Source organism: Rutidosis leptorrhynchoides, chromosome 9 (genome assembly GCF_046630445.1).
Source record: "Rutidosis leptorrhynchoides isolate AG116_Rl617_1_P2 chromosome 9, CSIRO_AGI_Rlap_v1, whole genome shotgun sequence".
NCBI lineage: Eukaryota > Viridiplantae > Streptophyta > Magnoliopsida > Asterales > Asteraceae > Rutidosis > Rutidosis leptorrhynchoides.
This window is the reverse complement of record NC_092341.1, coordinates 340,353,046-340,366,042: the sequence shown is the minus strand read 5'-3', so window position 1 is coordinate 340,366,042 and position 12,997 is coordinate 340,353,046. Positions and strand designations below refer to the sequence as shown.

General features: G+C 35.7%; 1 protein-coding gene across 1 annotated transcript in view; it reads left to right on the top strand.

The window, feature by feature from the left end:
- The window catches only part of LOC139869116 (ferric reduction oxidase 2-like), a 49,658-nt gene extending 37,041 nt beyond the window's left edge, over positions 1-12,617 (top strand). Inside the window, exons 5-10 of the mRNA XM_071857441.1 lie at positions 10,305-10,379; positions 10,480-10,632; positions 10,801-11,044; positions 11,126-11,838; positions 11,941-12,037; positions 12,551-12,617. Of these exons, the coding sequence (XP_071713542.1) occupies positions 10,305-10,379; positions 10,480-10,632; positions 10,801-11,044; positions 11,126-11,838; positions 11,941-12,037; positions 12,551-12,617 (1,349 nt within the window). The remainder of the gene's footprint in view (positions 1-10,304; positions 10,380-10,479; positions 10,633-10,800; positions 11,045-11,125; positions 11,839-11,940; positions 12,038-12,550) is intronic.
- The last annotated feature ends 380 nt before the right edge of the window (positions 12,618-12,997 follow it).

The following is a 12,997-nucleotide window of genomic DNA, read 5'->3' as shown; positions in this document are numbered from 1 at the left end:
ATGTTTATTCTCAGGTGAATATTAAGAGCTTCCGCTGTTGCATACTAAAATAAGGACAAGATTTGGAGTCCATGTTTGTATGATATTGTGTAAAAACTGCATTCAAGAAACTGATTTCGATGTAACATATTTGTATTGTAAACCATTATGTAATGGTCGTGTGTAAACAGGATATTTTAGATTATCATTATTTGATAATCTACGTAAAGCTTTTTAAACCTTTATTTATGAAATAAAGGTTATGGTTTGTTTTAAAAATGAATGCAGTCTTTGAAAAACGTCTCATATAGAGGTCAAAACCTCGTAACGAAATCAATTAATATGGAACGTTTTTAATCAATAAGAACGGGACATTTCAGTTGGTATCAGAACGTTGGTCTTAGAGAACCAGAATTTTGCATTAGTGTGTCTTATCGAGTTTGTTAGGATGCATTAGTGAGTCTGGACTTCGACCGTGTTTACTTGAAAAATGATTGCTTAACAAATTTTGTTGGAAACTATATATTTTTAACATGTGAATATTATGTGATATATTAATCTCTTAACGCGTTTGATATTATGTGATAGATGTCTACCTCTAGAACAAGTCCCATTGACTCACCTAATAATAATGAAGAGTCAAATGTAAATTGGAATGATTCGTGGACTGATTCACAAGTTCCCGAAGAGGAATCGGAAGAAGAGTCGGAACCGGAAGAAGAATCGGAACCGGAAGAAGAATCGGAACCGGATGAAGAAATAGAACCGGTGGGGGAAATAATTAAACGGTTAAGTAAAAGAAAATCCTCAACCAACCGACCAAGGTTAATTATGGTCAATGGTGTTTCCGCCAAGGAAGCAAAATATTGGGAGGATTACCAATTCTCCGATGAATCGGATTCCGACGAGAATTCCGATGATGTTATAGAAATTACCCCAACTGAATTTAAAAAGGAAAAAGAAAATAATAAGGGAAAGGGCATAAAAATGGAGAAATCTAATTCCAACCCCGATGAACTTTATATGTATCGTCAACCCCCGAAGTCCTTAAGTTGTAACAATGACCCGGGAACCTCTAAACCACCAGGTTTTTCTAAACCAATGTGGATAACGACGGCTCGTATTAGGGGAACATCATATATCCCTAGAAACTTGGCAAAACGAACCAAAACCGAACAAGAAGAAATGAGCGAGTCGGAATAAGATAATTATATTCGTGTGGTGTAATATATGTAATATAGTGTGGTTATGCTTTATGATATATGTAAAAATTGCTTGTATTAATAAGTATTTTTTTTTATGAATCTAACTCTTGTCTATTTTACAGTATAAAAACACAAAATGGATAGACAACCCAATATTTTAAGAGACCTACCCGGAGACATGATTGATGAAATCTTGTCTAGAGTCGGCCAGAATTCTTCGGCACAACTATTTAAGGCGAGATCAGTTTGTAAGACATTCGAAGAACGTTCCAAGAATGTCTTGGTTTATAAGAGACTTTCGTTTGAAAGATGGGGGATATCACATTGGGAAACCCATAAGTTACGATGTGTTTACTTTGACGCATATATTGCGGGGAACCCAAATGCTATTTTACGCAACGGGTTAAGAAATTATTTTGACTCAATATATCCGAATATTGGACTTCGTGATTTAGAAAAAGCGGCTAACATGCAACATAAAGAAGCATGTTATGCTTACGGATTAGTAATGTTCGCTTCTCACCAAAGTGAGAACAAGAACATCGGGCTACAACTATTAAACAAAACATTTCCACAAGTGACGGAGTCGGTAATTGGGGTAAGAAATGAGGTTTTTAGATTATTACGGGACTGTTGGACATTACGTAACCCTCGTCCCTTTGACGACGTTACAACACGCTGTCTTATCAACGGCCATAACGGTTATGTTGCACAAGACCAAGGATGGGAAGTAATCCTAGTAAAACCAGAATGCATGACTTGTTTCTGGACGTATGAATTACGTGTCTTTATTGCCTTTGCTGAACGACTTGTGTACTAGCTAGAATTATCTTCACAACTATCTTGTATCAAAGTTATTGTGTGCTATATTTCATGCTTTATGTAAAATAAGCGGTATTGTAAGTTTGTAAAATATTGTATAAAAGTTTGAACGCGAAATATTATTATAATCAGTTTTTCATATAGAATTGTAGTAGTTGAATTGTATATTAGCTATTAAGTATGAACTTAACGGGTAGGTACTACCCGAATTTAAACTTATAAAACGCTAATATGAAGAAAAAGCTTTTATAAATGAGTTCATATTATGCTACGAAATACTATTAACTACTCTTAATATTCTGTATGATTAACTTGTTCCATTTAACTATTTTGAAGGAAATGGCACCGACTACTCGACACACCGTGAATATGAATGAAGAGGAATTCCGTACTTTTCTAGCTTCAAACATAGCCGCAGTACAGGCTGCGCTACATACCAACAATAACCTTGGATCTAGCAGTACAGGAAATCGTGTAGGATGCACCTACAAAGAATTCACTGCCTGCAAACCTTTGGAATTTGATGGAACCGAAGGACCGATCGGATTGAAACGGTGGACCGAGAAGGTCGAATCGGTGTTTGCCATAAGTAAGTGTACTGAAGAGGACAAAGTAAAGTACGCTACGCATACCTTCACAGGTTCTGCGTTAACATGGTGGAATACCTATCTAGAGCAAGTGGGACAAGACGATGCGTACGCACTACCGTGGTCAGCATTCAAGCACTTGATGAACGAGAAGTACCGTCCCAGAACCGAGGTCAATAAGCTTAAGACAGAACTTAGAGGGTTACGAACCCAAGGATTTGATATTACCACGTACGAAAGACGATTCACAGAATTGTGCCTATTGTGTCCGGGAGCATTCGAAGATGAGGAAGAGAAGATCGACGCGTTTGTGAAAGGATTACCGGAAAGAATCCAAGAAGATATAAGTTCACACGAGCCCGCCTCCATACAACAGGCATGTAGAATGGCTCACAAACTCGTGAACCAAATTGAAGAAAGAATTAAAGAACAGACTGCTGAAGAGGCCAATGTGAAGCAAGTCAAAAGAAAGTGGGAGGAAAACGGTGATAAGAATCACCAATATAACAACAACAGCAATTACAACAATAATCGCAACAATTATCCCAACAATCGCAACATCAATCGCAACTACAACAAACGGCCCAACAACAACAACAACAACAACAACAACAGCAACTACAACAATCATCCCAACAACAATAATAACCGCAACAACAACAACAATCAGAAGCAGCTATGCCAAAGGTGTGAACAGTATCACTCGGGGTTCTGCACCAAATTTTGCAACAAGTGTAAAAGAAATGGTCATAGCGCGGCGAAGTGTGAGGTCTACGGACCAGGGGTTAATAGAACGAAAGGAACAAATGGTGTCGGAACGAGTAATGGCGGAGCAAGTAGTGTCGGAGCAAGCTATGCCAATGTAGTTTGTTATAAATGTGGAAAACCGGGCCACATTATTAGAAATTGCCCGAACCAGGAGAACACGAATGGACAAGGCCGCGGAAGAGTTTTCAATATAAATGCGGTAGAGGCACAGGAAGACCCGGAGCTTGTTACGGGTACGTTTCTTATTGACAATAAATCTGCTTACGTTTTATTTGATTCGGGTGCGGATAGAAGCTATATGAGTAGAGATTTTTGTGCTAAATTAAGTTGCCCATTGACGCCTTTGGATAGTAAATTTTTACTCGAATTAGCAAATGGTAAATTAATTTCAGCAGATAATATATGTCGGAATCGAGAAATTAAACTGGTTAGCGAAACATTTAAGATTGATTTAATACCAGTAGAGTTAGGGAGTTTTGATGTGATAATCGGTATGGACTGGTTGAAAGAAGTGAAAGCAGAGATCGTTTGTTACAAAAATGCAATTTGCATTATACGAGAAAAAGGAAAATCCTTAATGGTGTACGGAGAAAAGGGCAACACGAAGCTACATCTTATTAGTAATTTGAAGGCACAAAAACTAATAAGAAAAGGTTGCTATGCTGTTCTAGCACACGTCGAGAAAGTACAAACTGAAGAAAAGAGCATCAATGATGTTCCCATTGCAAAAGAATTTCCCGATGTATTTCCGAAAGAATTACCGGGATTACCCCCACATCGATCCGTTGAATTTCAAATAGATCTTGTACCAGGAGCTGCACCAATAGCTCGTGCTCCTTACAGACTCGCACCCAGCGAGATGAAAGAACTGCAAAGCCAATTACAAGAACTTTTAGAGCGTGGTTTCATTCGACCAAGCACATCACCGTGGGGAGCTCCTGTTTTGTTTGTTAAGAAGAAAGATGGTACATTCAGGTTGTGTATCGACTACCGAGAGTTGAACAAACTTACCATCAAGAACCGCTACCCACTACCGAGAATCGACGACTTATTTGATCAACTACAAGGCTCGTCTGTTTATTCAAAGATTGACTTACGTTCCGGGTATCATCAAATGCGGGTGAAAGAAGATGATATTCCAAAGACTGCTTTCAGAACACGTTATGGTCATTACGAGTTTATGGTCATGCCGTTTGGTTTAACTAATGCACCAGCTGTGTTCATGGACCTTATGAACCGAGTGTGTGGACCATACCTTGACAAGTTTGTAATTGTTTTCATTGATGACATACTTATTTACTCAAAGAATGACCAAGAACACGGTGAACATTTGAGAAAGGTGTTAGAAGTATTGAGAAAGGAAGAATTGTACGCTAAGTTTTCAAAGTGTGCATTTTGGTTGGAAGAAGTTCAATTCCTCGGTCACATAGTGAACAAAGAAGGTATTAAGGTGGATCCGGCAAAGATAGAAACTGTTGAAAAGTGGGAAACCCCAAAAACTCCGAAACACATACGCCAGTTTTTAGGACTAGCTGGTTACTACAGAAGGTTCATCCAAGACTTTTCCAGAATAGCAAAACCCTTGACTGCATTAACGCATAAAGGGAAGAAATTTGAATGGAATGATGAACAAGAGAAAGCGTTTCAGTTATTGAAGAAAAAGCTAACTACGGCACCTATATTGTCATTGCCTGAAGGGAATGATGATTTTGTGATTTATTGTGATGCATCAAAGCAAGGTCTCGGTTGTGTATTAATGCAACGAACGAAGGTGATTGCTTATGCGTCTAGACAATTGAAGATTCACGAACAAAATTATACGACGCATGATTTGGAATTAGGCGCGGTTGTTTTTGCATTAAAGACTTGGAGGCACTACTTATATGGGGTCAAAAGTATTATATATACCGACCACAAAAGTCTTCAACACATATTTAATCAGAAACAACTGAATATGAGGCAGCGTAGGTGGATTGAATTGTTGAATGATTACGACTTTGAGATTCGTTACCACCCGGGGAAGGCAAATGTGGTAGCCAACACCTTGAGCAGGAAGGACAGAGAACCCATTCGAGTAAAATCTATGAATATAATGATTCACAATAACCTTATTACTCAAATAAAGGAGGCGCAACAGGGAGTTTTAAAAGAGGGAAATTTAAAGGATGAAATACCCAAAGGATCGGAGAAGCATCTTAATATTCGGGACGACGGAACCCGGTATAGGGCTGAAAGGATTTGGGTACCAAAATTTGGAGATATGAGAGAAATGGTACTTAGAGAAGCTCATAAAACCAGATACTCAATACATCCTGGAACGGGGAAGATATACAAGGATCTCAAGAAACATTTTTGGTGGCCGGGTATGAAAGCCGATGTTGCTAAATACGTAGGAGAATGTTTGACGTGTTCTAAGGTCAAAGCTGAGCATCAGAAACCATCAGGTCTACTTCAACAACCCGAAATCCCGGAATGGAAATGGGAAAACATTACCATGGATTTCATCACTAAATTGCCAAGGACTGCAAGTGGTTTTGATACTATTTGGGTAATAGTTGACCGTCTCACCAAATCAGCACACTTCTTGCCAATAAGAGAAGATGACAAGATGGAGAAGTTAGCACGACTGTATTTGAAGGAAGTCGTCTCCAGACATGGAATACCAATCTCTATTATCTCTGATAGGGATGGCAGATTTATTTCAAGATTCTGGCAGACATTACAGCAAGCATTAGGAACTCGTCTAGACATGAGTACTGCCTATCACCCACAAACTGATGGGCAGAGCGAAAGGACGATACAAACGCTTGAAGACATGCTACGAGCATGTGTTATTGATTTCGGAAACAGTTGGGATCGACATCTACCATTAGCAGAATTTTCCTACAACAACAGCTACCATTCAAGCATTGAGATGGATCCGTTTGAAGAACTTTATGGTAGAAAGTGCAGGTCTCCGATTTGTTGGAGTAAAGTGGGGGATAGACATATTACGAGTCCGGAGATTATACAAGAAACTACCGAGAAGATCATCCAAATTCAACAACGGTTGAAAACCGCCCAAAGTCGACAAAAGAGCTACGCTGACATTAAAAGAAAAGATATAGAATTTGAAATTGGAGAGATGGTCATGCTTAAAGTTGCACATTGGAAAGGCGTTGTTCGATTTGGTAAACGAGGGAAATTAAATCCAAGGTATATTGGACCATTCAAGATTATTGATCGTGTCGGACCAGTAGCTTACCGACTTGAGTTACCTCAACAACTCGCGGCTGTACATAACACTTTCCACGTCTCGAATTTGAAGAAATGTTTTGCTAAAGAAGATCTCACTATTCCGTTAGATGAAATCCAAATCAACGAAAAACTTCAATTCATCGAAGAACCCGTCGAAATAATGGATCGTGAGGTTAAAAGACTTAAGCAAAACAAGATACCAATTATTAAGGTTCGATGGAATGCTCGTAGAGGACCCGAGTTCACCTGGGAGCGTGAAGATCAGATGAAGAAGAAATACCCGCATCTATTTCCAGAAGATTCATCAACACCTTCAACAGCTTAAAATTTCGGGACGAAATTTATTTAACGGGTAGGTACTGTAGTGACCCGAACTTTTCCATGTTTATATATATTAATTGAGATTGATATTTACATGATTAAATGTTTCCAACATGTTAAGCAATCAAACTTGTTAAGATTTAATTAATTGAAATATGTTTCATATAGACAATTGACCACCCAAGTTGACCGGTGATTCACGAACGTTAAAACTTGTAAAAACTATATGATGACATATATATGGATATATATATAGTTAACATGATACTATGATAAGTAAACATATCATTAAGTATATTAACAATGAACTACATATGTAAAAACAAGACTACTAACTTAATGATTTTTAAACGAGACATATATGTAACGATTATCGTTGTAAAGACATTTAATGTATATATATCATATTAAGAGATATTCATACATGATAATATCATGATAATATAATAATTTAAAATCTCATTTGATATTATAAACATTGGGTTAACAACATTTAACAAGATCGTTAACCTAAAGGTTTCAAAACAACACTTACAAGTAACGACTAACGATGACTTAACGACTCAGTTAAAATGTATATACATGTAGTGTTTTAATATGTATTTATACACTTTTGGAAGACTTCAATACACTTATCAAAATACTTCTACTTAACAAAAATGCTTACAATTACATCCTCGTTCAGTTTCATCAACAATTCTACTCGTATGCACCCGTATTCGTACTCGTACAATACACAGCTTTTAGATGTATGTACTATTGGTATATACACTCCAATGATCAGCTCTTAGCAGCCCATGTGAGTCACCTAACATATGTGGGAACCATCATTTGGAAACTAGCATGAAATATCTCATAAAATTACAAAAATATGAGTAATCATTCATGACTTATTTACATGAAAACAAAATAACATATCCTTTATATCTAATCCATACACCAACGACCAAAAACACCTACAAACACTTTCATTCTTCAATTTTCTTCATCTAATTGATCTCTCTCAAGTTCTATCTTCAAGTTCTAAGTGTTCTTCATAAATTTCAAAAGTTCTAGTTTCATAAAATCAAGAATACTTTCAAGTTTGCTAGCTCACTTCCAATCTTGTAAGGTGATCATACAACCTCAAGAAATCTTTGTTTCTTACAGTAGGTTATCATTCTAATACAAGGTAATAATCATATTCAAACTTTGGTTCAATTTCTATAACTATAACAATCTTATTTTAAGTGATGATCTTACTTGAACTTGTTTTCATGTCATGATTCTGCTTCAAGAACTTCGAGCCATCCAAGGATCCATTGAAGCTAGATCCATTTTTCTCTTTTCTAGTAGGTTTATCCAAGGAACTTAAGGTAGTAATGATGTTCATAACATCATTCGATTCATACATATAAAGCTATCTTATTCGAAGGTTTAAACTTGTAATCACTAGAACATAGTTTAGTTAATTCTAAACTTGTTCGCAAACAAAAGTTAATCCTTCTAACTTGACTTTTAAAATAAACTAAACACATGTTATATATCTATATGATATGCTAACTTAATGATTTAAAACCTGGAAACACGAAAAACACCGTAAAACCGGATTTACGCCGTCGTAGTAACACCGCGGGCTGTTTTGGGTTAGTTAATTAAAAACTATGATAAACTTTGATTTAAAATTTGTTATTCTGAGAAAATGATTTTTATTATGAACATGAAACTATATCCAAAAATTATGGTTAAACTCAAAGTGGAAGTACGTTTTCTAAAATGGTCATCTAGACGTCGTTCTTTCGACTGAAATGACTACCTTTACAAAAACGACTTGTAACTTATTTTTCCGACTATAAACCTATACTTTTTCTGTTTAGATTCATAAAATAGAGTTCAATATGAAACCATAGCAATTTGATTCACTCAAAACGGATTTAAAATGAAGAAGTTATGGGTAAAACAAGATTGGATAATTTTTCTCATTTTAGCTACGTGAAAATTGGTAACAAATATATTCCAACTATAACTTAATCAACTTGTATTGTATATTATGTAATCTTGAGATACCATATACACGTATACAATGTTTCGACCTATCATGTCGACACATCTATATATATTTCGGAACAACCATAGACACTCTATATGTGAATGTTGGAGTTAGCTATACAGGGTTGAGGTTGATTCCAAAATATGTATAGTTTGAGTTGTGATCAATACTGAGATACGTATACACTGGGTCGTGGATTGATTCAAGATAATATTTATCGATTTATTTCTGTATATCTAACTGTGGACAACTAGTTATAGGTTACTAACGAGGACAGCTGACTTAATAAACTTAAAACATCAAAATATATTAAAAGTGTTGTAAATATATTTTGAACATACTTTGATATATATGTATATATTGTTATAGGTTCGTGAATCAACCAGTGGCCAAGTCTTACTTCCCGACGAAGTAAAAATATGTGAAAGTGAGTTATAGTCCCACTTTTAAAATCTAATATTTTTGGGATGAGAATACATGCAGGTTTTATAAATGATTTACAAAATAGACACAAGTACGTGAAACTACATTCTATGGTTGAATTATCGAAATCGAATATGCCCCTTTTTATTAAGTCTGGTAATCTAAGAATTAGGGAACAGACACCCCAATTGACGCGAATCCTAAAGATAGATCTATTGGGCCTAACAAACCCCATCCAAAGTACCGGATGCTTTAGTACTTCGAAATTTATATCATATCCGAAGGGTGTCCCGGAATGATGGGGATATTCTTATATATATGCATCTTGTTAATGTCGGTTACCAGGTGTTCACCATATGAATGATTTTTATCTCTATGTATGGGATGTGTATTGAAATATGAAATCTTGTGGTCTATTGTTACGATTTGATATATATAGGTTAAACCTATAACTCACCAACATTTTTGTTGACGTTTAAAGCATGTTTATTCTCAGGTGAATATTAAGAGCTTCCGCTGTTGCATACTAAAATAAGGACAAGATTTGGAGTCCATGTTTGTATGATATTGTGTAAAAACTGCATTCAAGAAACTGATTTCGATGTAACATATTTGTATTGTAAACCATTATGTAATGGTCGTGTGTAAACAGGATATTTTAGATTATCATTATTTGATAATCTACGTAAAGCTTTTTAAACCTTTATTTATGAAATAAAGGTTATGGTTTGTTTTAAAAATGAATGCAGTCTTTGAAAAACGTCTCATATAGAGGTCAAAACCTCGCAACGAAATCAATTAATATGGAACGTTTTTAATCAATAAGAACGGGACATTTCAAAACACACCAGCTTACACAGGTAAAACACTGTCCGAATGACTATTGTTAAGATCATTATTAAAATGAATTAAGATAACCGATAATTAATGCAGATGCTACAATGGAAAACAATTGGGATATCAAATATAACAGGAGAACTAAGTCTGCTTACAGGGATTGCTATTTGGGTAACGAGCGTACCGTGTATCAGACGAAAAAAATTTGAACTTTTCTACTACACACATCATCTTTATATTCTATTTGTAGTATTCTTTATACTACATGTAGGATTTTCGTATTATTGGATCACGTTACCCGGATTCTACCTTTTTCTGATAGATCGGTTATTACGTTTTCTGCAATCCCAGCAAAAGGTTCGGTTGGTTTCAGCACGCGTTTTACCATGCCAAGCTGTTGAACTAAATTTCTCCAAAACCTCAGGTAATGTGCAAAACGTGAAAAAGATACATTTTGGATGACTTTCGACCCACTTGACCCGTTTCCATATTACTTTATTATTCTGTACCATATTGATGATTCATTATGCATAAAAGATAACACGAATGAAACCATAACTCTATGTTTTGCTGATAGAATTTGGGTTTGCAGGGGTACAGTATAATCCAACGAGCTCTATATTTATAAACATACCTAGCATATCAAAACTACAATGGCATCCATTTTCAATAACCTCGAACACCAATTTGGATCCCGAAAAACTAAGTGTGGTTATCAAAAGTGAAGGAAAATGGTCACAAAAACTGTACGAAAAGCTTTCCTCACCTTCATTACCAGATCATCTACAAGTCTCGATTGAAGGACCTTACGGACCTGCATCGACCCATTTTCAAAAGTAAGCTAAATAACTAAACTAACAAGTATAAACTATGAATAGTCAAAAACACTTGTTACTAATTAAACTTGCATAACGCAGGTACGACAAGATTGTGATGTTTAGTGGTGGAAGCGGTATTACTCCATTTATCTCCATTATCCGTGAGCTTCTACACATGGCTAACAACCCGGCCAACAAGACACCACAAATTATCCTTATCCCCGCCTTCAAGAATTCAGTGGATCTTGCGATCTTAGACCTTATACTACCAGTTACGGGAGCTAGTCATGATATATCGCGGATACAATTAAATATACGAGCGTACGTAACACAAGAAAGCTGGCCCACAACAGAAGACCAAAAGGTTTACCAAACCATATGGTTCAAACCCAGTCCTCTTGACGCACCAATTTCGTCAATTTTGGGGGTTAACAACTGGCTATGGTTAAGTTTGATAATTGTTGGTTCTTGTGTTGTTTTCCTTACGATTATTGCTATTATTACAAGATTTTATGTATACCCGATTGATCACCATACAGATATGATATATTCATATACTGCAAGGTCAGCCTTTAACATGATATCTATATTCATGTCAATAGTTGTAACTGTAACGATAGCTTTTTTGTGGAACAAGAAAAGGAATTTGACAGAAACAAAGCAAGTCCAAATGACTAATTTACCCTCATCGATGACATCACCAGGGATGAGCTCTTGGTATTATAATGCAGATAGAGATTTAGAAAGTCTTCCAAGTAAATCTATTGTCAGTTGTACAAAGATTTGCTATGGTGAAAGACCAGAATTCAGAAGTAAGAAAACTCACTTTTCATACAATAACTATTTAAAGTTCTAAAAAAGATAATGTACATAAGTACGTGAAATTACAGTATTTATATGTTACTTAATTGCAGAAATACTTATGGAAATTGAAGGATCGAACATTGGAGTTCTGGTGAGTGGTCCAAAGAAGATGAGGGAATATGTAGCAGCAATTTGTTCATCTGAGTTGTCAAAAGATTTGCTATTTGAATCAATCAGCTTCAGCTGGTGATACCATATAGAACTATGTTAAAGCTCATATATATATTTATGTATAAGTTTTAAAATGATTTCGCAACATGCACATAGTATCTAAATAGATGTTACAGTAAAAACAATACCAACCCAATAAAGAACAAGATATATAACTTCATATATTTACAGTAAAAATGAGAAATATAACTTCATGTATTACAGTAAAAATGATACCAACCCAATAAAGAACAAGATATCAGACTACAAAAAAGGTCTTAGATACTCTAGCAACTTAATCTAAAAAGTACTTAAAAGAAGTGACAAATGGAAGTATTAAATTAAAATTAAATGATTAAACAAAATAAAAAACAAGAGGATTAATTATTCAAAAAATCTCATACATATACCAATCAAATTAATTAACCCCTTGTTGAGTGACGTGGGAAATCTTGCACCAGACCTATAATTTGGGCTTTGTCTTGTTGCATCTACATTCTTCTTTTTCAGAAAATTCCACGCAATGGGAGACGCTGATATTGATCTTGACCTGGATTGTCTTACAGATTGTGATTAATTTCTGACGATTGATGATGGCCTTCTGCTTAAGGACCTGAAATTACCCCTCGGTTATAATTAAAAGCTTGACTATTGTCATGGCTACTTGATCCTCAAATAGCATTTTTGGTACTAGGGTACCCATGACGGTTTCTTGAAAAGGGACCACCCCATTGACCACTAGCATCATTCGGGGCACGACCATTATAATATGGTCTGTCCTGTCCCGTATACTTCTTAGAACCAAAATCCCTCTCAGCTCGTGAACATGCAACTCCAACATTGTCAGGTCTGCATGCAAAAAATAAAAATTAGAATACAGGAGACATAATATATATTATTAGATATAAATCAGACTTGCTAAATGGAAACAGCAGAAGTAGAAATGGTTCAATGATT